At 48.2% G+C, this 21061-nt stretch overlaps 1 protein-coding gene across 1 annotated transcript in view; it reads left to right on the top strand.

Moving 5' to 3' along the window:
• The window catches only part of PFDN1 (prefoldin subunit 1), a 39480-nt gene that overhangs the window by 9316 nt on the left and 9103 nt on the right, over positions 1-21061 (top strand). Inside the window, exon 3 of the mRNA XM_069869691.1 lies at positions 10897-10981. Coding sequence (XP_069725792.1) covers positions 10897-10981 — 85 coding nt within the window. The remainder of the gene's footprint in view (positions 1-10896; positions 10982-21061) is intronic.

Below are 21061 nucleotides of genomic sequence, written 5' to 3'. Positions count from 1 at the left end.
GACTCTTGCACAGCAATGTTTTCTGACTGAAGGAAGAAAATGTCTCTATTCAAACACGTGTGCACTCGCTTCACTGAGTGAAGCGATTGAGTCGAGCTTTGACTCACTGTGATGTCTTAGAAAGTGGTCTTGAACATCTCTATGTCTCTTCACTCCTGCTCTTGATTCCCAAGCTGTAGGGTCAGTCTTAGTCCTTTTGTGTTGGACCTTCTATGCCAACAGGATAGATAAATTTTATGTGGAACAGCCTTAATATGAATGAGAAATCCAGGTCTGTGCGTCCTCTGACTGAACCACCTATTCAAAGCCTGGAAGATGGTGGATTCAATTCACAACCTCTACGTTTAGCTAGGGAGGTGCTTTTTACAAAAGCATGTAGTGTTAGGATGAGGGGCAATGGCTATAAACTAGAGAGGAGCAGATTTAGACTTGACATAAGGAGGAACTTCTTCATGATGAGAGTGGTGAGGCACTGGCCCAGGTTGCCCAGGGAAACTGTGGATGCTCCATCCCTGGAGGTGTTCAAGGCCAGATTGGATGGGGCCTTGGGCAGCCTGATCTAGTGGGACATGTCCCTGCCCATGACAGCAGGGTTGGAACTGGATGGGCTTTAAGGTCCCTTGCAACCCAAACTATTCTATGATTTAAAACAGTGCAGTAAAATTTGAGGACCCCAGTCCAGTTGGATGCAGTCACCGTTTTACACAAGTTCAATACAGAGACATGAGAACATTCCCATGCTGGACTCAGGAATGCAGCTGCTGTCTTCAGTTTTTAATTTTTTTTTCTCCAAAACTATTTGCTGAACTGACAGAACGGTTCAGCCAGTATAAAAAAACCATAAAGATAAATCAGGCTTTCTGAGAAGAAACAATTTTCCAAAGCATCATCCAGCCTTTTTGATCCACAAATGCTGATCCTAACAAGTTTGTTCTTTCTGCTTAGGAAACAATAGTGGGATTGTTTTAGTGCTAGCTAATTTAACCCCAGTAGCCAGAAATATCTCTGTATTGGTGTTATGCCTGAATTCTTTTGACTTTGTTATCTTCCCACACACTTCGGTGATGTTTGCTTTGTTGTAGCAGGATTGGGATGTGCGGAAGCTAAGGCTGACATATAAACCCTGGCTGTCAGTGGGGTCTCCCTCCTCGCACATTTCCCGGGTTTCTTCCTGAGCAAGGCACAAAGGGGGTTTTTTTTTGTTTGTTTTTCCTTTCATCTCTGGATGGCTTTGCTTTCAGGGCCACGTTGTATGGGGCTTGGAGCCCCCTGATCCAATGGGAGGTGTCCCTGCCCATGGCAGGGAGTTGGAACTGGATTGCTTTATGGTCCCTTCCAACCCAAACCATTCTGTGAGTCTATGAACATTGCATTAAAACAGATATTCTATTAGGCTTGGTTAACCAGGGTGTTCCTGCCAGATGCTGTTCATATATTGTTGTGGGTTTTTTGGGGGGGCTTGGGATTTTGGTTTGATTTTTTTTTTTCTTAGGAATTTTTTATGAATTCTAAATACAGGAGATTTTAGAGATGGATCTTGACTTCCCATTACTGGAAAAATTGTTTCTGTTTTCTGCTGCTCCCAAGTAGCCCAGTGTAGCCTGGATATTGGGAAATCTTGGAGTGTGCCTGCTCCCAGAGTGCTGCATTCACCAGGGTTTCCATAGCTGAAACAAGCAGCTTTGAACTAAAAAATTGCATTAAGGCTAAATTAGACAATAAAACCAGTAAACCAGGGATAAAGGAAAAACTATTCATGGAGATTTCGCCTCCATGAGCTGCAGCCGTGTTTGTGCTGGTTCCTCACACTGTGCAGCTCAAATGTCCATCCCTGTAGGGCAGGGAGGAGATGTTTGCTTTCTGTCAATTTTTTTTTTCATAAATTCCATTTATGTCAACTGAGCCTTCAAAAAGAGTCAATGATGTTCTATAAAAGCAGAGTTATTTCCTTATTTTGGCTTGTACTCTGTTTAACACACATTTAGGGGTATATTCCTACTTTCTTTTTTTAAAGCACCAAGCACCGACAATGGTATAAATCTACCCTCTTGTTAAGTGTCTGGCAATGCAGAAACTGTTGCTTGCAAGCAATGTTGCTATCTTGGCATGAGGTAATGTAATATGCCGTAACTATTGAGAGACAAAAAAAAAAAAAATCAATGTAAACACGGGCCAAAGTGCCACACAAAGCCCGTGGCCCCTCGGCAGGGCAGGGTGGATGGGCTGGGATAGTCCCGGCAAGGTCTGAGGAGGCAAACAGTAGGGCACTTTTTTTCCTCTTCCTTTAGCTCCTTACAGTAAATAGGTTTATGTCTTACAAACGTTCGTCTGAGTAAAAGTTGCCCTTGTTGTGGCCTACGTAAGATTCCCTTTGGATAGCTTCCAGCACCGCTAATCCTGGTCTCTGGGCATGCTGCTGTGCTGCCAGGTTCTGCTGCTCATCAGCAATGCTGCCAGCTTGCTTCGACCCACGTCTCTGACCAAGACAGCTCCTCGTGCATCTCCACCTCCTGGAGCACAGTAGTGAAACGACACGTGAACTGCTGCTACTCTAATGTGTTCATATATAACCCTCCCAATATAACCTGCAGGTTTTATTTTGCTTTAAGGTATGTGCTGCTTTGGCAGGGAGAAACGGGAATCGTTAGGCTTAGCTATATTGAGAGGGACCCGATGAGACAACTGACCATTAAAATAAAAGCACACTTAGGAAAATCTTCAACTTGTGTTCCAGCTCCATGTGTTTCTGAGCAAGCTCTGGTTAGGGTGTGTGAGCTGTTGAATGGGAAAGTCAAAATCAGACTGAAAAATGGGAAACCCTTTGACATGAAGGGTGGCAGCGCAGTCATACAGATCGTCCCCCTGGACTCAGCACTGGTGAGGCTGCACCTCAACTCCTGCGTTCAATTTTGGGTCCCTCAGTGCAGGAAAGACATTGAGGGGCTGGGGCACATCTGGAGAAGGGGAACGGAGGTGGGAATGGTCTGGAGCTCAGGGGTTCTGATAGCAGCTGAGGGACCTGGGGCTGTTTAGCCTGGAAAAGAGGAGGCCGAGGGAAGACCTCATCGCTCTCTGCAGCTCCTGGTGCTGGTATCTTCTCCCAAGGAACAAGTGATGGGATGAGAGGAAACGGCCTCAAGTTGTGCCAGGGGAGGTTTAGATTGGATAGTAGGAATAATTTCTTTATTGACAAGAGTGGTGAAGCCCTGTCAGAGGCTGCCCAGGGCAGTGGCGGAGTCCTCATCCCTGGAGGGGTTCAAAAGACATGTGGCTGTGGCACTCCAGGACATGGTTTAGTCGGCACAGTAGGGTTGGGCTGATGGCTGGACTGGATGAACCTGGAGATCTTTTCCAACCTTAATGATTCTGTGATGCTTTGAAGATCCATGCAAGAACCTGTGCAGGAAACCAGGGGAGCTGAGCTTTCCCCTGCCCCACACTGGTACACACCCCCCTTCACTGGCAAGAACGCTCCGGTGCTGTTCGGGCAGAACGATGATGAATGACAGATTGGAAAAGCCCACTCAGGCTGGCTCCCAGCTCACACCAAGGGTTACAGTTACTTCAGCTTTACTGTTCCCATTGCTTTTGGGAAAGCTTCAGATACTGATTAGAAAACTACAGAATCACTAGGTTGGAAAAGACCTCCAGAATCGAGTCCAGGCATTCCTATCAACCACTAAACCATGACCCTGAGCACCTCATCCACCCTTAAACTAAAACATTGTACAGCACTGTATCATCATTGTAACACGTTTATTGTGTTCCTAAAAGAAAGTGAATGCTGAGCACACATGCACAGGCAACTACATGGAATATTCTGCTCCTTGAAACCAAATGTTTTCATCAGCCTGCTGCATGGAAAAGTTGGGCTAAGGCTAAGCCCAGTCATGCCCTTATCTATTTAAAGACGCTTTTTAATTCTGAACTTGCACTGCTGTTCAAGCTTTGAGCATACTCAGTAGGGGATTACTGCATTTTAAGTCCTGTTCAAAGCCAATGGAAGAGAGGCTTCCGAGGAGCTGATCCCAAGCAATCTAGCTTGATTGAACAGGAGCCAGCTGGGTACAACTGCAAGCAGTCCTCTTCCACTCTCCTAGGGTCTGCTTAAGCTTCTGGCAACGATCCCCGATGCAGTTTGGAGCAGACACTGCTGATACCCCAGCAAACTCTAGTTTTATTCACCCAAGGGGAATTACCCTGTCCAGGAAGCAATAGTGAAAGGAAAAAAGAAGAATGACATAGAATCACGGATTGATTTGGGTTGGAGAGGACCTCAAAGCCCATCCAGTTGTAACCCCTCTGCCATGGGCAGGGACACCTCCCACTAGATCAGGGGGTCAAAGCCCCATCCAGCCTGGCCTCCAGGGATGGGGCAGCCACCACTGCTTTGGGCAGACTGGGCCAAGTCCTCCCCACCCTCACAGCAAAACATTTCTCCCTAAGATCTCATCTCAATCTCCTCTCTTTCAGCTCAAAACCCCTTCATCCTGTCACAGAATCATAGAATCAGAGACCCACCGGATCATCGAGTCCAACCATTCCCACCAATCTCTAAACCATGCCCCTCAGCACCTCATCCACCTGCACCTTAAACACCTCCAGGGAAGGCGAGTCAACCACTTCCCTGGGCAGACCCTTCCATTGCCTAATGACCCTTTCAGTGAAGAATTTTTTTCCTTATGTTGAGCCTGAACCTCCCCTGGCAGAGCTTGAGGCCATTCCCTCTTGTCCTGTCCCCTGTCACTTGGGAGAAGAGGCCAGCTCCCTCCTCTCCACAACCTCCTTTCAGGTAGTTGTAGAGAACAATAAGGTCTCCCCTCAGCCTCCTCTTCTCCAGGCTAAACAACCCCAGCTCTCTCAGTTGCTCCTTGTAAGACTTGTTCTCCAGCCCCTTCACCAGCTTTGTTGCTGCACTCTCTGATGAAGAGCCCCTCCTCAGCTTTCCTAGAGCCCCTTTGAGTACTGGAAGCTGCTCTAAGATCTCCTTGCTGCCTTCCCTTCTCCAGGCTGAACAAGCCCCGTTTCTACTAGCCACACCATGACTTATCCAAGTCAGGTGCTGCTGGTCTTCTTGGCTCCCTGGGCCACTGCTGGCTCATGTTCAGTTGCTGTTGACCAGCTGCCCCAGGTCCTTTTCCTCTGGGCAGATTTCCAGCCACTCTTCCCCAAGCCTGGAGCACTGCATGGGGTTGTTGTGACCCTTGTCCTTGTTGAACCTCATCCTGTTGGCCTTGCCTATGGAGCCAGCCTTCATGGCCCCAGGTGGGAAGAGCTGCTTTTCAGATGGGCAGGAGGCAGCCCTGTGGCCTCTGCTGTGTGACTTCTTCCCTCCTGGGTTTAATACCGTAATACAAGTAGCTTCTGGCAGCAGCAAGCCATCTGGGAGAAATGCTGGAGCCATTGTCTGAACCAGAATGGGAAGAGGAGAGCATGCCCATGTCTGGGACAGAGGCCTGCCACCAAAAGCCTCAGACGTAAAGGTTGACGTTGGCTGCAGTTGCAAGTAATTGAAAATAGGGGTTTTTAATGGAAAACCTTAACTGCAAGCATTACTGGTACTCCACCTTCAATAACTCTAATGACTTGTATGACTTGTATGCCCTAATGAAGATTGGCGTGTGCTGAACAAACATCTCCATAACCTCATTCATTAAGAGACAAATCTTTCAGTATCTAATATTACATCTGAAAGTCAAGTAAACAGACATTTTGGTGCAAACAGGCTGAGTTATGGAATTACTGACACTGCACATCACTTTGTGGGTGTGTGCGTGTGACACGCGGGAGCAGATGGATGATGGAGCTGACAGCATTGCTGACAGCCTGGCTCGAGCCTGGAGCCTGTTTTTGAGCAGGGTGTAAAGAGTACTGCCTGAACTCTGAACCATATGCAGGAATTTAGAGGATCCCATCAGATGGAAACTAGCAATGAGCCTCAGAGAGAGTATAGAAACCAACATTCCTGCCTTAGGGAAACAAAAGATCCCGATGTGGAGCTGGCAGAGGGGGGGAAATAGAAACCGGTGGGAATATTTAGAGTGAGGTTTCTCTTTCAGTTCCCTTGTGCTGTACTTTTGTTCCTTGGATTGTGCTGGAGAAGCAGCCATCACTGGGAGACTGCAGCGGTGAGGTGCACTTCGCTTTGTCACGGAGCTGCTCATGTTGGCAGCCCGGGTCTGGCTGAGCATCACAGTCCTTGGGCACCTCACTTCTCTGCAGCTTGCCTGTCTAGTGTTCTTTGGTTTGGTTTGAGATTTTACTTTTTATCTGTAGACACTGGGAAAATTGCTCAAAATCTGGAGTAGGGCAAATCCTACTCAGTTTTCACTAGCCATTCTTTTTGGAGTGAGTGGGCAGCTGTGAGGTGGTGAACTTGTCAATTCCAACCCAGGTATTTCTGGTGTTACTTAACAACAGAGAAAAAGTTTCTGTGGAAGAGGTGATTGTTGCTGAGCTGTGGAGTTGCCACTGTAGCACTGAACGTTCTTCTGAGCCATCATTTCATGTCTGACAGTGTAGGTGTCGTTTGACAGAATTGTTGGAGTGTTCTGTGACACCACACATAGAGAAGGCGGGCAGAGGGCACTCACTTGCCTGGAAGAGGACTTGCTTTGTTGCTTGTCTGCTGGTTTGTCAATACTGAAAAGCCATCCCAGTTCAGTGTACCATCTCTAGGAGACTCCTGTGCTGGATGCAGCCAGAGTGGGCTGGGAAGGAGCTCTTTGGCCCTCATCTGTGCCCAGGAGCTGGTGCTGGCTATGTCATCTGCCAGGCTTGGTGTTGTGGAGCAGAAAATAGCTCCTGGCTCTGTGATGTGGCAACTCCAAGTTTAGAGTGAGATGAGATCTTAGGAAGAAACATTTTGCTGTGAGGTTGGGGAGGCCCTGGCCGAGGTTGCCCAGATTAGTGGTGGCTGCCCCATCCCTGGAGGTGTTGAAGGCCAGGTTGGATGGGGCTTGGAGCCCCTGATCCAGTGGGAGGTGCCCCTGCCATGGCAGGGGTTGGAAGGGACTTCCAAACCATTCCCTAGCCAGGTCTCAGTTGGTGGCAGTAAATGAAGTTCATGTGTTTGAAAAGCTTGTTGACAGACTCACTCACAGGAGAGCTGCATCCTCAGACCCTCCCGTTGTTCTTTCTTGAGCTTAATAATCCATAAATAAACTGACCATGTGTTTCTGTAGCTGGGCAGCAGAATCACACTGCCCAGTTTCTCCAGCTTCGTGAGAAAAAGTATCATCAGGTTGTGTTTTACTCAGGGTAACTGGAAGAATGAAATCCAGATTAACTTTAAACTCCACCTTATTACAGGTGCCCTGCAACGCCTCTTACCCAATGCACAGAACAAGCTTCTGCTTTTTCCAGATGCTGCCATAAACCACATTATTTTCTTAGGTAAAAACTTTGGTCGTACCCCAAGCTAGAAGGTAAAACACTGATGATTTTTTTTGAGTCGTCCTTATGTTGGAAAGTGAAGCCGCAGGTGTAAATAGTTAACTGTGGATGTGGATTTATAGCTTCAGCTTTCAGAAAACCTTGCCTCTGAGAGCAGACACGGACGGCAGCACCCGTGTGCTTCTGGCTGAGGGTTTGCTGGGTTTGTGTCAGGGAATTGACATGGGTGGCATGGAGCCGGTGATGGTGAAGTCCACCTGAAGGATGCTGCCAGCCAAGTCAGGGACAGTTGATCCAGTTCCGAGCCAGCGTAGGAATGGCCACAGGTTCCAGCCCACAGTTTTATGGCAAATAAAATTGGGGTGGTTGTATTTGTGCCCAGCTGCCTGCATGAGTCTCGTCAGTGCTAACTCAGTCCATCCAATCTTAATTTGCTGTTGCATGTCTGCCAGAGCATTGCAGGAGGGCAGGAGGGAGGATATTTTCCCCGATGACTGCTGTTGACATTTGCAGAATAGCAGTGAAGTCAGCTGCCTGTTTGTTCAAACGTAGTGGTGCTCAGCCATCTGGGATTGGCTGGAGCCCAGCAGGGATCTTCCCAGCTTCAGCTTGGGGAAAATGGATCGAGCTATGTGTTTAACTTCATTTTTTAGACCTAGGGTGTCTGTGAAACCAAAATGATCGATCTTGCTACACAGTCTGGGGAAGCAAATGAACCATAGAGTCATGGAATGGTTTGGGTCAGGAGAGACCTCAAAGCCCATCCAGTTCCACCTCCCACTAGATCAGGTCACTCAAAGCCCCATCCAACCTGGCCTTGAACCCCTCCAGGGATGAGGCAGCCACCCCTGCTCTGGGCAACCTCGGCCAGGGCCTCCCCACCCTCACAACAAAACATTTATCTGTAAGATCTCATCTCAGTTTCTCCTCTTTCAGCTGAAAACCGTTCCCCTCATCCTGTCCCTGCATTCCCTGATCAAGAGCCCCTCCCCAGCTATTCTGGAGCCCCTCTCAGTACTGGAAGCTGGTGTAAGGTCTCTCTGGATCCTTCTCTTCTCTAGGCTGAACAATCCCAATTCTAGCCCCACAAAAGCAGGAATTAATTAAGGAAATGTTCTTGTACACACGCAGGCTCTGGGAAGCTGTGACGTGTGAAAGGACTGATGACTTTGTTTACTAAGGGTATCCTGCAGCTTTGATTTTTCACTGATGGCAGCTACTGCCAAAATAAGGCAGAATTTTAGTTTTCACCCAGGGAGTGTGAAGGCCAGTGTTCGTTTCTGCTGGTGTTGTAGGCTTCAGATAAGAGCGCCAGGATGACAGGGTTGGTGGTGGACCTGAAAGGTAGCTCCTCTCGGGCTGGATCCAGGCTTTGCATCTAATAGCAAATGTCAGCAACTTCTCTTTCATGGAATGGTGCTCATGGATTTGATTTGCATAACCCTCAGCAAAACCCACAGTTTATTTCAGCTGGCTGTTGTGTGATCTGAAAACATTACCCTGGTATGAAAGTGGGTGGTGGAGGCACCTGATGGAAAGGGATTGAGAGGACAGGGAGTGCAAGTGAGCTGGGCTGTAAGGAACAGGAACAGATACAGCACAAAGATCACACCAGGAATAAAAGCCTGAGCTGAGACTGGGAAGAAACGAGGAAGGTTTGAGAAAATTGCAATGTAAAAGGTATAGTGGAAATTACTGTCAAAAAGAGGAGGTGAAGCAGAACGAGGGAGAGGAACTGGAGAAGGAGGAGGAGGCAATTGCTAAGTGCATTAATATCAGTGCCAGGAGAGTTCTAATTGGAGAGCTGTTGGAGTGAACTGTGGTTCTGCTCCTATGCGTTTCAGGAATGCATGTGGCAGGTAGTTTTCCTTTTGGCAGTTGTGTTGCTGATGCCAAGTGCATTGGGCTTCAAGCCAAGTGGCAGATCCGCATTTGTATTTACCAGGCCCTGAGCAAACATGTTAATAATGTCATTTGTCACGGGAGACGGCACTGCGAGCTGACTTCAGATTTTTCTGTAGCAGATGGAGAATGCGCTCCGATTCTGCCCTGTCTAAAGTTAAACTGAGAGTTTAACTGTTCGAGCATGAGCTCCTGTCACCTGGCAGGAGGACATTGACCCTAGTTGGTGCTGGAGGGAGACCTTGACCTCATTGGTATGACCCGTGCAGGCTCCTTCTAAATCCCCTAGGGGACTTTCTAAGTAGGGAAGGGGCAAATCTGTAGCTTGAACATTCTTTATGTCTGGAAGGATGAAAAACAAGCATGGAGGGTTCTTAAAATTCATTTGAACTTAGTTGTCCTTTACCTCTTTGTGGGATGCCAGTGCCACGTGCTGGAGAGCTGCTTTGGATACTGGTGCTCCTTCAGAGGCTCTTCTGAGCCAGTCCAGCAGCTTTTTGCATGCTGGTGAGCGGGATTGTTTTAACTGAGATGTTATGGATGCATCTTTCAGATCCCTTTGGCAATTAGAAAAACATAACAAGTGCAAACCAGTGGCTGCAATATCAGTTGAAGTGGCCACTTCCCACCCACTGAAAAACCTGCTGAATGTAGAAAGCTTGGGAATTGAGAGGACAGTGAGGGTGTGTGCTAAAGCCAAGCCCTGAGCAGTGGAAGCTGCGAAAACTCAACTAAGGCAGGTGGACCATGGCTCTGGGTCACCAAATCTCAGAAGGGTTTGGGTTGGAAGGGACCTGCACAGACCATCCAGTTCCAACCCCCTGCCGTGGGCAAGGACACCACCCACTGGATCAGTTTTCTCAAAGCCTCATTCAACCTGGCTTTCAACACCTCCAGGGAGGGGGCAGCCACCACTTCTCTGGGCGACTTGGGCAAGGGCCTCCCCACCCTCACAGCAGAACATTTCTCCCTGTGTCCATCCTAACCCTGCCCTTGGTCAGTTTAAAACCATTGCCCCTTGTCCCATCATGACAGGCCCTGGAGAAAAGTCTCTCTCCATCTTTCTTATCGGCCCCCTTAAAGTACTGAAGGGCCTCAGTGAGGTATCCCCAGAGCCTCTTCTCCAGGCTGAAGCACCCCGACTCACTCAGCCTCTATCAGTAGCAAAGCTTTGTTTTATTGTACGTTTGTTTAGCTTGTGAGTCCTAAACCAGTAATGAATGGCTTTTACCCATTGAAAGAGGCTTCCTTGACTGTATGTCCTCAGCTGATTTAGATCCCTTTGAAGGGGGTGGGATGACAGACTTCCCTTGCTAGCCCTGTGCAAGAACTGCTTTTAAATCATTCAAGGATGCTGAATGATAGAGGGGGATCTCTGTGCATCCATTTTTTAACTCCCAGATTGTGGGTAAGATCAGTGAGCAAGACCTTGAGGCTAGCCTGGTGGTTTGTGTGAGCTGTCACAGTGGTTCCTTCTGCCTGGGTCCAGAATGTGTGGGCTGAGGATGAATACTTTGCAGAGGTCACTGCAGTTTAACTCAATGTGCAACAGATGTTGAAAACACCCAACAGCTTCTATCTATTCCTTTTCACTTGCAGGTTTATTCTTCAATCTAAAGGAGTGATTCACAACCAGCTCTTGGAAAAACAGAGAATAGCTGAAGAGAAAATCAAGGAATTAGAGGTAAGTTTTTGGCAGGTATTGATGCTGAAAGCAGAACATTGAAGGTCAGGAAGATGCTGTTTGCTGTATCCCTTGTTTTTAGCTGGTACTTCGTATTCTGAAGGATTGCAACAAGGAGAAATGAAGCACCTGTTACAAGTAACCTACAAGTAATTGATTTCTTTGCTAGATCTACATCCCCAGTAGGGCCTGATGTTCCATGTCCTGGTATGAAAACTGGAGAAGGATTCAAATGAGATTAGGGAGTAAGGTTTAAAACTTGCCAGTGGATTTGTGCATGGTTATTTGCAGCAGGTAGGTGATATGGAGCTTTGCCAATGCTGTGCATATTAAAATCCTACACTGGATTGGGATGATTGTACAAATTCATGGAAGAGAAATCCGTTGAGAATTACCAAATATGTAGAAAAGACATCCTGCTCAGGAAGTCCCTGAACTAAAAATGTCTGGAGGGTGGGAAAGTATGAGGAGGAAGTGTGGTCTATGCCTGCCCTGTCTTCATACTCTGCCCTAGGCATCTACTTGTGGCTGCTGTTGAAGACCAGATCTAGGGGAGACGGGACTTTATTTTGATTATGTGGCCAGAGCAGTTCTGTATTTTTATGTTTATCTGGTGGGAGTGTTCAAGGCAGAGAAGAATATCTAGGAACTACTACAGAGCAGTGTCTGCACAAGTGCCAGTGTTCGAACAAGTTCACTAGTGAATCTTGACTATCTTCTGGTGGCTGCATGTATAGCTGACACTTCTCCAGAGATGTTTACGATGTACTTTTCCAAGGCTGTTAGTGTATTTTTGTCCTGTATGCCCCTAAAACACCATTAACACAAAACCCTCTTCCTTGTGTTTTGGGGAATGACAGAAAAAACAAAGGCTGAGTTTCGTCAAGCTGCTTTTCTCATCTGTCAGTGTTTCAGAGAAAGTGAGCATGGAGACCAGCTAAGCAGGGATGAGCGGGAGCAGGAAGTTGTTGCTCAAACCTACTGAAACCTGTACAGTTCTGTCTCCATCATCTCCTGCTTACATTGAAGCAGAAGTAGAGTTTCTATTTTTTTTAAATTCTTTCTTAAAACTCAGCTTGGCTGGGGAACTGTAGAATCATAGAATAGAATCATGGAATGGCTTGAGTTGGAAGGCACCTCAAGGCCCATCCAGTTCCAGCCCCCTGCCATGGGCAGGGACACCTCCCACTGGGTCAGGTCACTCAAAACCCCATCCAACCTAGCCTTGAACACCTCCAGGGATGGGGCACATGAAGATAATTCTGTGGCTGGGGTTGAAGAACTTCATAGCAGCTCATGTGGATTTGGAAGTGATTGGACTGTGGTTGCCAGCTTCTGTTTACAAATGGCCCATTGGTGCCTTCCAACCAGGTCCATCGAGCTGTGGTCAGCTTTGTGGTCACTGAACCCTTCAGCTGCGCATCTCTGCTTCTTCTTGTTCCTGGTGGGCAATGATATTACCTCCCAAACATTCTAATTGCTGAGTTCAGCAGAACAGATGGAATTCCCCCCAAATCATGACTGTTGCCATTTGTACTCAGAGCTTCAGAGCTGGCTGCTTTGCAGATGTGTTTGTCAGCTTTGTAGCTCCCTATTGCTTGAGTCTCTGGCTGCTGACTTGAAGTTCTCGGCAACAGTGTCTCAGAATGTGATGGGAGTGGGAGGGTGGTTGCCACACGGGCAACCCTGATGAGTACACCTCAGATTTCCAAAGCTTTCAATGCTGTGTTTTAATGAACATTCAAGTCCCTCTTTTAACTCTTCTGCATCCAGCTGGCTGACAGTTTTGTGAAAAGGATTTTCCTTAGGCCTGGGAATCCCCATGGAAGAGGACAAGCCTTAGACTGGAAACAGAGATTTCAGGGGAAATACCTGATCCCAAGTCAGAAAGCATTATTACAGGAGCAGGGGATTTTTCTGTCCTGAAAACAAGCTGTGACAGAAGCAGGAAGGAATGTGAAACTTTGTGACCTTGTGCTTCCATTGCACCATTGTCAAATAAATATTAAACCAAGATATATTAGAACTTCTCTCCATCCGTTACTAACAGTGGAAGCTTAGTTTATATTTTACATTAACTACCTTGTTACTTCCTCACATTTCTGACTTTGGATAGGTGAATCCCACACACAGGCTGAGCGGGGAATGGATTGGGAGCAGCCCTGAGGAGAAGGACTTGGGGTGCTGCGGGATGAGAACCTCAACGTGAGCCAGAAATTTGTACTTGTAGACTGGAAAGACAACTATGTCCTGGGCTGCATCCAATGCAGTGGGGAAGGGGATTCTGCCCCTCTGCTCCTCTCTGATGAGAGCCAACCTGCAGTCCTGTGTCCAGTTGTGGAGTCCTCAGCACAGGAAGGACATGGAGCTGTTGGTGCGAGTCCAGAGGAGGCTGTGGAGATGACTCGAGCACTGGAGCACCTCTGCTATGAGGAGAGGCTGATAGAGTTGGGGTTGTTCAGCCTGGATAAGTGAAGGCTCTGAGGAGACCTTAGGGTAGCTTCCAGTACTGAAAGGGACTCCAGGAAAGCTGGGGAGGGGCTCTTGATCAAGGAGTGCAGGGACAGGATGAGGGGGAATGGTTTTCAGCTGCAAGAGTGGAGATTGAGATGAGATCTTAGGGAGAAATGTTTTCCTGTGAGGGTGGGGAGGCCCTGGCCCAGGTTTCCCAGAGCAGTGGTGGCTGCCCCATCCCTGGAGGTGTTCAAGGCCAGGTTGGATGGAGCTTTGAGCCCCCTGATCCAGTGGGAGGTGTCCCTGCCCATGGCAGGGGGCTGGAACTGGATGGGCTTTAAGGTCCCTTCCAACCTAAACCATTCTATGATTCCATGATTGTATGGCTGTTACTCCTGTCCCCTCCCTCTGCTGTCCTGGGTTCCTCTCCTGTTGAACTGGTGCATTGCCTTTTTCAAGGCAGCATCACAGAATCAATGCGATACGGCTAGTTTGGTCCTTTCTCTTGCTTGTTGCATGGGAAAGCAGCAAGGAGAACCACACTTATCTTTGTAAAATAAGACTTGGCTGGAATATGTCTTGGGTGTAGTTGGTGAGAGGAGCTGTGTTCTGAACATACCCAGGGGCTTTGGATTTGGATGAGGGGGCAAACGCATCTGCTGCCGGGTACCCTGCAGGAAAAGCAAGTGGCTTCACCCTCGCATCAGTGCCATTCTATGAATGTGAATGTATACACATACATATGTAGCATTCTTAATTCACAGCTTGTGGGTAAACCTTTGGGATTCCAACAGACTGAGCAAACACGTGTGCCTGCTCAGTGTGCCAGTGAGGCTCACTGAAACCAGCCTGAATTGTGGCAAGGGGACAGTGCAGCTCACTCGCACAATGCAGGGGAGGAGTCCTGCTTCACAGCAGCAGCTGGATTTTTCCAGCCCTGATACTATCAAATTCTTGTTGTATTTCACAGTATGAGGGGTATGTGTTGGACCTATTTTGAAAGCATTCTAAAGGGATGAGCACAGACTCTTTTTAGCTCAGCACTGTTTGTGCAGTAAGGAGAAAAACCAAGTAATGTTTTTCTTCCCTTGTTTTTAAGGAAACATGATATGTGTGGGGTGGAACAACGCTTTGTTTCAGGAAATGTTATCCATTTCCATTGTAGGGCTGGATGGATTCTGTTTTTAAATGTGGCATTTTAAGAAAGACAAACTCTGATGTTGTAAAGACACGGAAAATTGATTCTTCACCAGGGGTGGAGAAAGCGATTATCACTGTGTGTTTTCTTTGATTATATCTGATAGTCCCTTCTGGCATGCTATATTCAGCATGTTTTGTTGTCAGGCGTTGTCGGACTAAATGGCTAAAAATAACAAACAAGGAGGAGGCTCTGCTGGGCAGCTCTGGCTACTCTGTGCCACTGGATTTAGCTCCTTCATGGAGAGGGGGCAAAAGCAACCTGCAGCCTTCTGGTTGAGCTGAATTTCGATTTTAAACTCTGACTACAACATTATTGTGTGCTGGTTTCAAAGGCAGTTCTTTCACACATGTATGGGAGACCGAGAGTTCATGGCCATGGAGATACAGAGTTCGTTGTTTTCTTCAGCTGAGAATGTACAGCTGGGAAAGCTGTACTCAAGTGCTTCATTTCTTATTTCTAAATGCCATCTCCCAATTGCCCCGTCCCACACAGAAAACGTCTTTGCTCTTGTTCATGGTAGAGAAATGAGTGCACTGCTCTCCAGCTTGGCTGTGCTCCCTGTTTAAAGGATTAGGTGGTGTTGCAAGGCTTCTTCACAGAACAGTTAAAAGGCACTTGGATTATGGTGACCCAATGTCAGAGGTAATGTCAGACTTTCCTGGTGCTGCCTGGACGCATTCTTGCTCCTGCTGCAGCTTCCAGTGCTCACATCTCCTGTCTGGAGTAGCTTCAGCCTGGCTCTGCTGCAGCCCTGAGGCATAGTGGTGGTGCCCCCTTCTCTGAGTCTTGAGTCTTGGGTGGTTGACACAGCAGTGGTTTTGTACCCTGTGGGAAAAAAGATTTCAGCAAGCGAGGTGTGGCTGGGAAGAAGTGCTGGAGCCTGGGAGTTTGTGTTCTCCAGGTGGGAATGGCTGTGATGGACCTGCTCACCATGGCTGCGTGACTCTGGCACACTCCTGCAGCAGCTCCTGGGCGTCTGGAGCCATTGGCATGGATGCCAGTTCCAAGGGTGGCTTTAATGATGTGAAAACAAAGCTCTTGGGGTTTGTGGTGCTCTTTACAGACCATCAGGAGGCATCAATTGTTAGGCTGTTCCCAAGTTAGACTGTTTCTTCCTGAGCTTTACAGTGGAGAAGCTCTCATCCCATGGTTGGCTCGAGATAGGCCAGTGCCCAGGAATGCACGGTGGGCTTTTTAAGTAAACAGAGGGAAATAGGGAATGCTCCTGTTTGCTTTGGAGCAGAGAAGCCTCAAGAAGAGCCCTCTGTGCCTTAGCCTGGAGCAGGTTTTACTGTGGATGAGCGTGCTGTTCTCTCTTATTCCACTGCTGGCATACGTGCACGTACTGAGGATGGGGATTTAAACGTGTGTGGTCACAGGGGCTGCCCCTCATTTCTAAGCGTGTGCACAGTCAGGGTCAGATGCTGGCAGGATTCCAGCCTGGTGGCTTTGTGGCCAACTCTGCTCTCAGGAAGGCTGGATGCCTCTGTCGCTGCTGTTCCTGCAAACCAGGGGCTGGGCTGCAGTCAGGGTTTGCAAATATCATAGAATCGTAGAATCACCAGGTTGGAAAAGACCCACTGGATCATTGAGTCCAACCATTCCTATCAATCACTAAACCATGCCCCTCAGCACCTCATCCACCCGTCCCTTAAACACCTCCAGGGAAGGTGACTCAACTTGTACAGAGCTTGTCTGCAGGTTTGGGGCATTGCTAAGGGGTGGATTGATTTTTGTTTTCTTAATTTTCTTGGCCTGGAAGGTGGTGTGTTGTGGGGGTGGTTTAGTTGGGTTTCTTTGCAACTTGTTCTCCTTTTCATCCCACAACTTTACAGTATCTGGTATTTAGGATATCTGAGTGGTGCTGTCTCCTCCTCTTGCCCCTGAATCACACGTTTGGCGTTTTAGTAACTCTCACAAGTCAGGAGTCCAGATGTTCTCTGTGCTGAAGAGAAAGACAATAAATCAAAGAACCATAGAATCATGGAATGGTTTGGGTTGGAAGCGAGCTCCATGCCCATCCAGTTCCAAACCCCCTGCCATGGGTGGGAACACTGGATCAGGATATTCCAAGCCCCATCCAACCTGGCCTTGAACACCTCCAGGTATGGGGCAGCCACCACTTCTCTGGGCAACTTGGGCCAGGGCCTCCCCACCCTTACAGTAAAATATTTCTCTCTGATATATCAGTCTCCCCTCTTTCCATTGAAATACATTCTCCCTCAAAGAATCATAGAATCATGGAATAGTTTGGGTTGGAAGATCATCTAGTCTCAACTCCCCTGCCATGGGCAGGAAAACATCCCAGTAGATCAGGCTGCCCAAGGCCCCATCCAACCCGGCCTTGAACACCTGCAGGGATGGGATATCCACAGCTTCCCTGGGCAACCTGTGCCAGTGCCTCACTACTCTCCTAGTGAAGTAATTCCTCCTTATGTCTAGTCTAAATCTGCCCCTTTCCAGTTTATACCCATTGCCTCTACTCCTATCACTACAAGCCTTTGTAAACAGTCCCTCCCCAGCTTTCTTGTAGCCCATTCAGGTATTGGAAGGTTGCTATAAGGTTTCCTTAGAGCCTTCACTTCTCCAAGCAGAACAATCTCTGTCCTCATATGGGAGGTGCTCCAGCCCTCGGGTCATCTCCACAGCCTCCTCTGGACTCACTCCAGCAGCTCCATGTCTTTCCTGTGCCGAGGACTCAACAACTGGATGCAGGGCTGCAGGTGGGGTCTCATCAGAGTGGAGCAGAGGGGCAGAATCTGATTCCTCCTCTCCCTGCTGGTCCCATTGCTTTGGATGCAGCCCAGGACACCATTGGCTTTCTGAGCTACAAGTACAAATTTCTGGCTCACATTGAGGTTCTCATCCCGCAGCACCCCAAGTCCTTCACCCCAGGGCTGCTCCCAATCCATTCTCTGCCCAGCCTGGATCTGTGCTTGGGATTGCCCTGACTCAGGACCTTGCCGTAGGCCTTGTTGAACTCGATGAGGTTCGCACAGTTCCCCCTCTCCAGCCTGTCCATGTCCCTCTGGATCCATCCCTTCCCTCCAGCATGTCAACCACACCACAAAGCTTGGTGTCACCAGCAAATTTGCTGAAGGTGCTCTTAATCCCACTGTCCATGTCTGCAAGAAAAATGTTGAACAACACCAGTCCCAATACCAACCCTTGAGGAGCATCACTCATCACTGGTATTTAGTTGGATATTGAGCCATTGACCACAGCTCTTTGAGTGCAACTATCCGGCCAATGTCTTATCCACCAAGTGGTCCATCCATCAAATCTGTCTCCAGTTTAGAGACAAGAATGTCATGCTGGACAGTGTAGAATGCTTTGCGGAAGTCCAAATGGTTCCAGAGGGCCACTGCATCCTAGCAGTGATCTCCCTGTGCTTGCCGTGGAGGAGGCTGGATGTCCAGTGTGGGGAGAGGTGGAGTGTGGAAGTGAGCTTAACATGTAGGATTAACATTTGGGCTTGCATGGAGGAGAAAGGTGTGGGAGCTCCACAGACTGTGGTGGTTGGTGTGGGAGTGAACTGTGGAGCCTCTTGCATGGCCATGGGTGTCCAAGGCAGACGCAGGTGTCTGGGCAGGTCCCTCTGAGAACACACATTTGGACTTGGTGACATTCCTGGAAAATGTGTTTCATCGTGACTCTGTGGGCTTCCATCACCCAGGCCTGAGCCTGTGCCTTCACTGAGGGCTTATTCCTGATGTTCAGGCTGCAAAGCCGGCAGCTCTGCCTGCTTTTTGAGGCTGTGGGTGGTCCAGCTGCCTGGCTAAGGTTGCTGCCAGCTGGGGAGCATCCGCACACCCTCACGTCAGGGAGTGGAGCACAGCCTGCACTGGCAGAGCTGTGGCGCTGCGCTGCCCTCCATGGAGGTGCTTGTTTGGAAGAAGGGAGTAGCCAAAGCTTTTGCTCTCCCCATAGGTCTGGCTCTTACTGGGATGAGAATCTGCATTCTCATTCCTCATTTTTGAAATTAAAAATACTCTGTGCAATGAGAATAACAGGCTTTAAAATAATAAAATGGTGAGAAGATTGTCAGGGTGAAATCATCCTTTGCAGAGAAGCTCTCTGACACTGGGCTGGGTCCTTATGAGTGTCAGGTGAGTACTGGAGGGACTGAGGCAGAGCTAACACTGCTCTAATCCTTTCTGTCCCTTAAACCAGCTCTGCAGATGGGAACATGAAGAACCAGCCTTCATCCTCGCTTTCTTGGCTGTGATGAATCACTGACTTATTTCTCTGATAAAAGCCTTGCAGTCTGTCTTATTGTCACTTGTCACAGTAGAAGGGCTGTGTTCCTACAGCCTCACTTAATGCATATTTTATGCTGTTTCTCTTTTTCCCAAATTGCATTGCCTCTCATCCCAGATAAACGGAAGCTGATTGTGTGCAGCAAGCACCTTGCAGTGTTCGAAGGGAAGAAATGCTCCTCATTCATCTCAAGCCAGGAGGTGTATTTTTTTTAAATACTGGTTCTAGTCCTATGGCAGATAAAGATCAATTAAGAATATGTTCATGCTTTGAGAATTGCGCAAGCACTTTGTCCTGTGTGAAACAGTGCAAAAGTCACTGGTTGCAAAACACGGCATAGTAATCTTAGCTGCACAGAAAGGAGGAATCATCACACTGAGCGGGGATTCCCAGCTCTCTGAAAGAGTGTCCCACTGGTTTCGACCTGGGAAGGCGTATGAACCCTTCAGCATCTCATGGCGTTGTTGTGCAGTGGCTGTGGGTGATGCTGATGATGGGGTGATGCACACCCCAGTACGGGGGTGTGTGTGCAAGGCTGGCTCTCTCCTTTGGAGCAATCATTCACCACCACAAGTTGTCTAGCTCCCAGATTTTTGCCAGCATCTGCTTAATTAGTAATTCTTTGTTAGTCTTCCCTGCCCTGCAGACTGCCAAGTAAGCACACAAACTAGCTGGGAGGGCAAAGGCTTCGTGGAGGGAGAACTGGAATTTGATGACTTTCACTGTTCCTGCCTTTATTTTTAGGTGGATAGATCATAAAAGCAGGAGAATCATTAACATGGGTGTTGATTGCTTGCTTTTAACCCCTTTAGAAGCTAATTATAGAGATGCTTTCAAATTAATTGTACCCCAGAACTCATTTTAGGGGTTTTTTTTTTTTCTGGGAGGGGGGTTGTGCTACTCTGATTCAAAAAATCTGATGGGAAAAACTTTTGAAGCAAACTTTGCCAGTGTGCTTGTGTTCCTTTGTGATTCAAGGGAAAGTGAGATACATTATACATTAATAAAAAAACACTTTTGCTGTGTCTGAATGGTTTTGTCTATCCAGGATCCTACGCTTAGTCATCTGGCTTAGAAAAGGTTGCTTGTTTCCCTTGATTAGCATTAAACTGCTTTTATGATTACGCTGAAATAATTTTAACACAAAGTTGGGAGATAAGTCTGGCTTTGTCATTTTATACCAGGGTCTGATTCATTGTCAAAGCTCTCCTTTGTGCTGATGGCTGCAGAAGTATCCAAAGCAATGCGCCGAGCTGGACGTAGAGCCCTCTCAGAATTCCTCCTCGCATGAGTAATCGTTAGTCACAACCCCAGCGCCTCTGTCCTGGCCTGAGTCACCAGCCCCTGCCGTCGCTCCTTGCTGGCCTTTGTGCTGAGCAGCTCTGAGGAGGGGGGATGTCTGTGCCCGAGAAAGCTGTGTCCTGCCCCCATCTCCTTCATCTTGCCTGGGGAGAACAGGAAACGATTATTTGGAAAGCGTGTTCCTGCTTGTAGGAGACCTGACCCAGCCCTGAGTCAGCTTCATAAAGCCACACCTTGCTCACCAGGTATGCAGGGTGCCCGTCACAGCTTCCTGGCCGCCCCACCGCTCCGCTTCTTGCCCTGACAGCGTGTTGCTAGTGGGGACGTGGCTGCTTCCTGCCTGTGAGGCAGCTGAGATCCAGGGGGGCTGAATTAGGAGGGTGCCAGTTAGGTGGGACATTCCGTCACCTTTTTGTTGCTGATTTGTTGAGTCTTTGGAATTTGTGGAAGTCATTTTTCTTTTAAAACGGCATTGTTTGGCTGGACCCGACGGAGAGGAATGGTGTGGTGTGATTTTGCTGGAGTCCTAGTGCTTGGGGGTCTTCCCATGAGCCATAAGGGCTCTGTGGGGCCATAGGAACTGAAGGCCGAATTGGGGAACTTCCCGTGTGTTGCAAGAGGCAGTTTGGTAAGGGAAACTTCTGCCAGAGCAAAGAGTGGGGGTTTTCAGAACCTGGGTGAGTTTCTTCTCAAGAAGTTCTCTCTGTTTGACCTGCTCAGCTGCCATTACTCTGGTGAGGGTGTGGTGTCTGACCTGAAGTGATGTGCCCCTGAAACTACTCTAACTGGGGAGTTTTGCCAAGGAGGGGTGTCCCAAAAGGAATCCTCTGGGTCACAGAATCATGGAATGACTTGGGTTGTAA

The sequence above is a fragment of the Phaenicophaeus curvirostris genome, chromosome 15, assembly GCF_032191515.1.
Source record: "Phaenicophaeus curvirostris isolate KB17595 chromosome 15, BPBGC_Pcur_1.0, whole genome shotgun sequence".
NCBI classification, from domain to species: domain Eukaryota; kingdom Metazoa; phylum Chordata; class Aves; order Cuculiformes; family Cuculidae; genus Phaenicophaeus; species Phaenicophaeus curvirostris.
The sequence above is the reverse complement of the archived record's forward strand: the minus strand, read 5'-3'. Positions and strand labels throughout refer to the sequence as shown.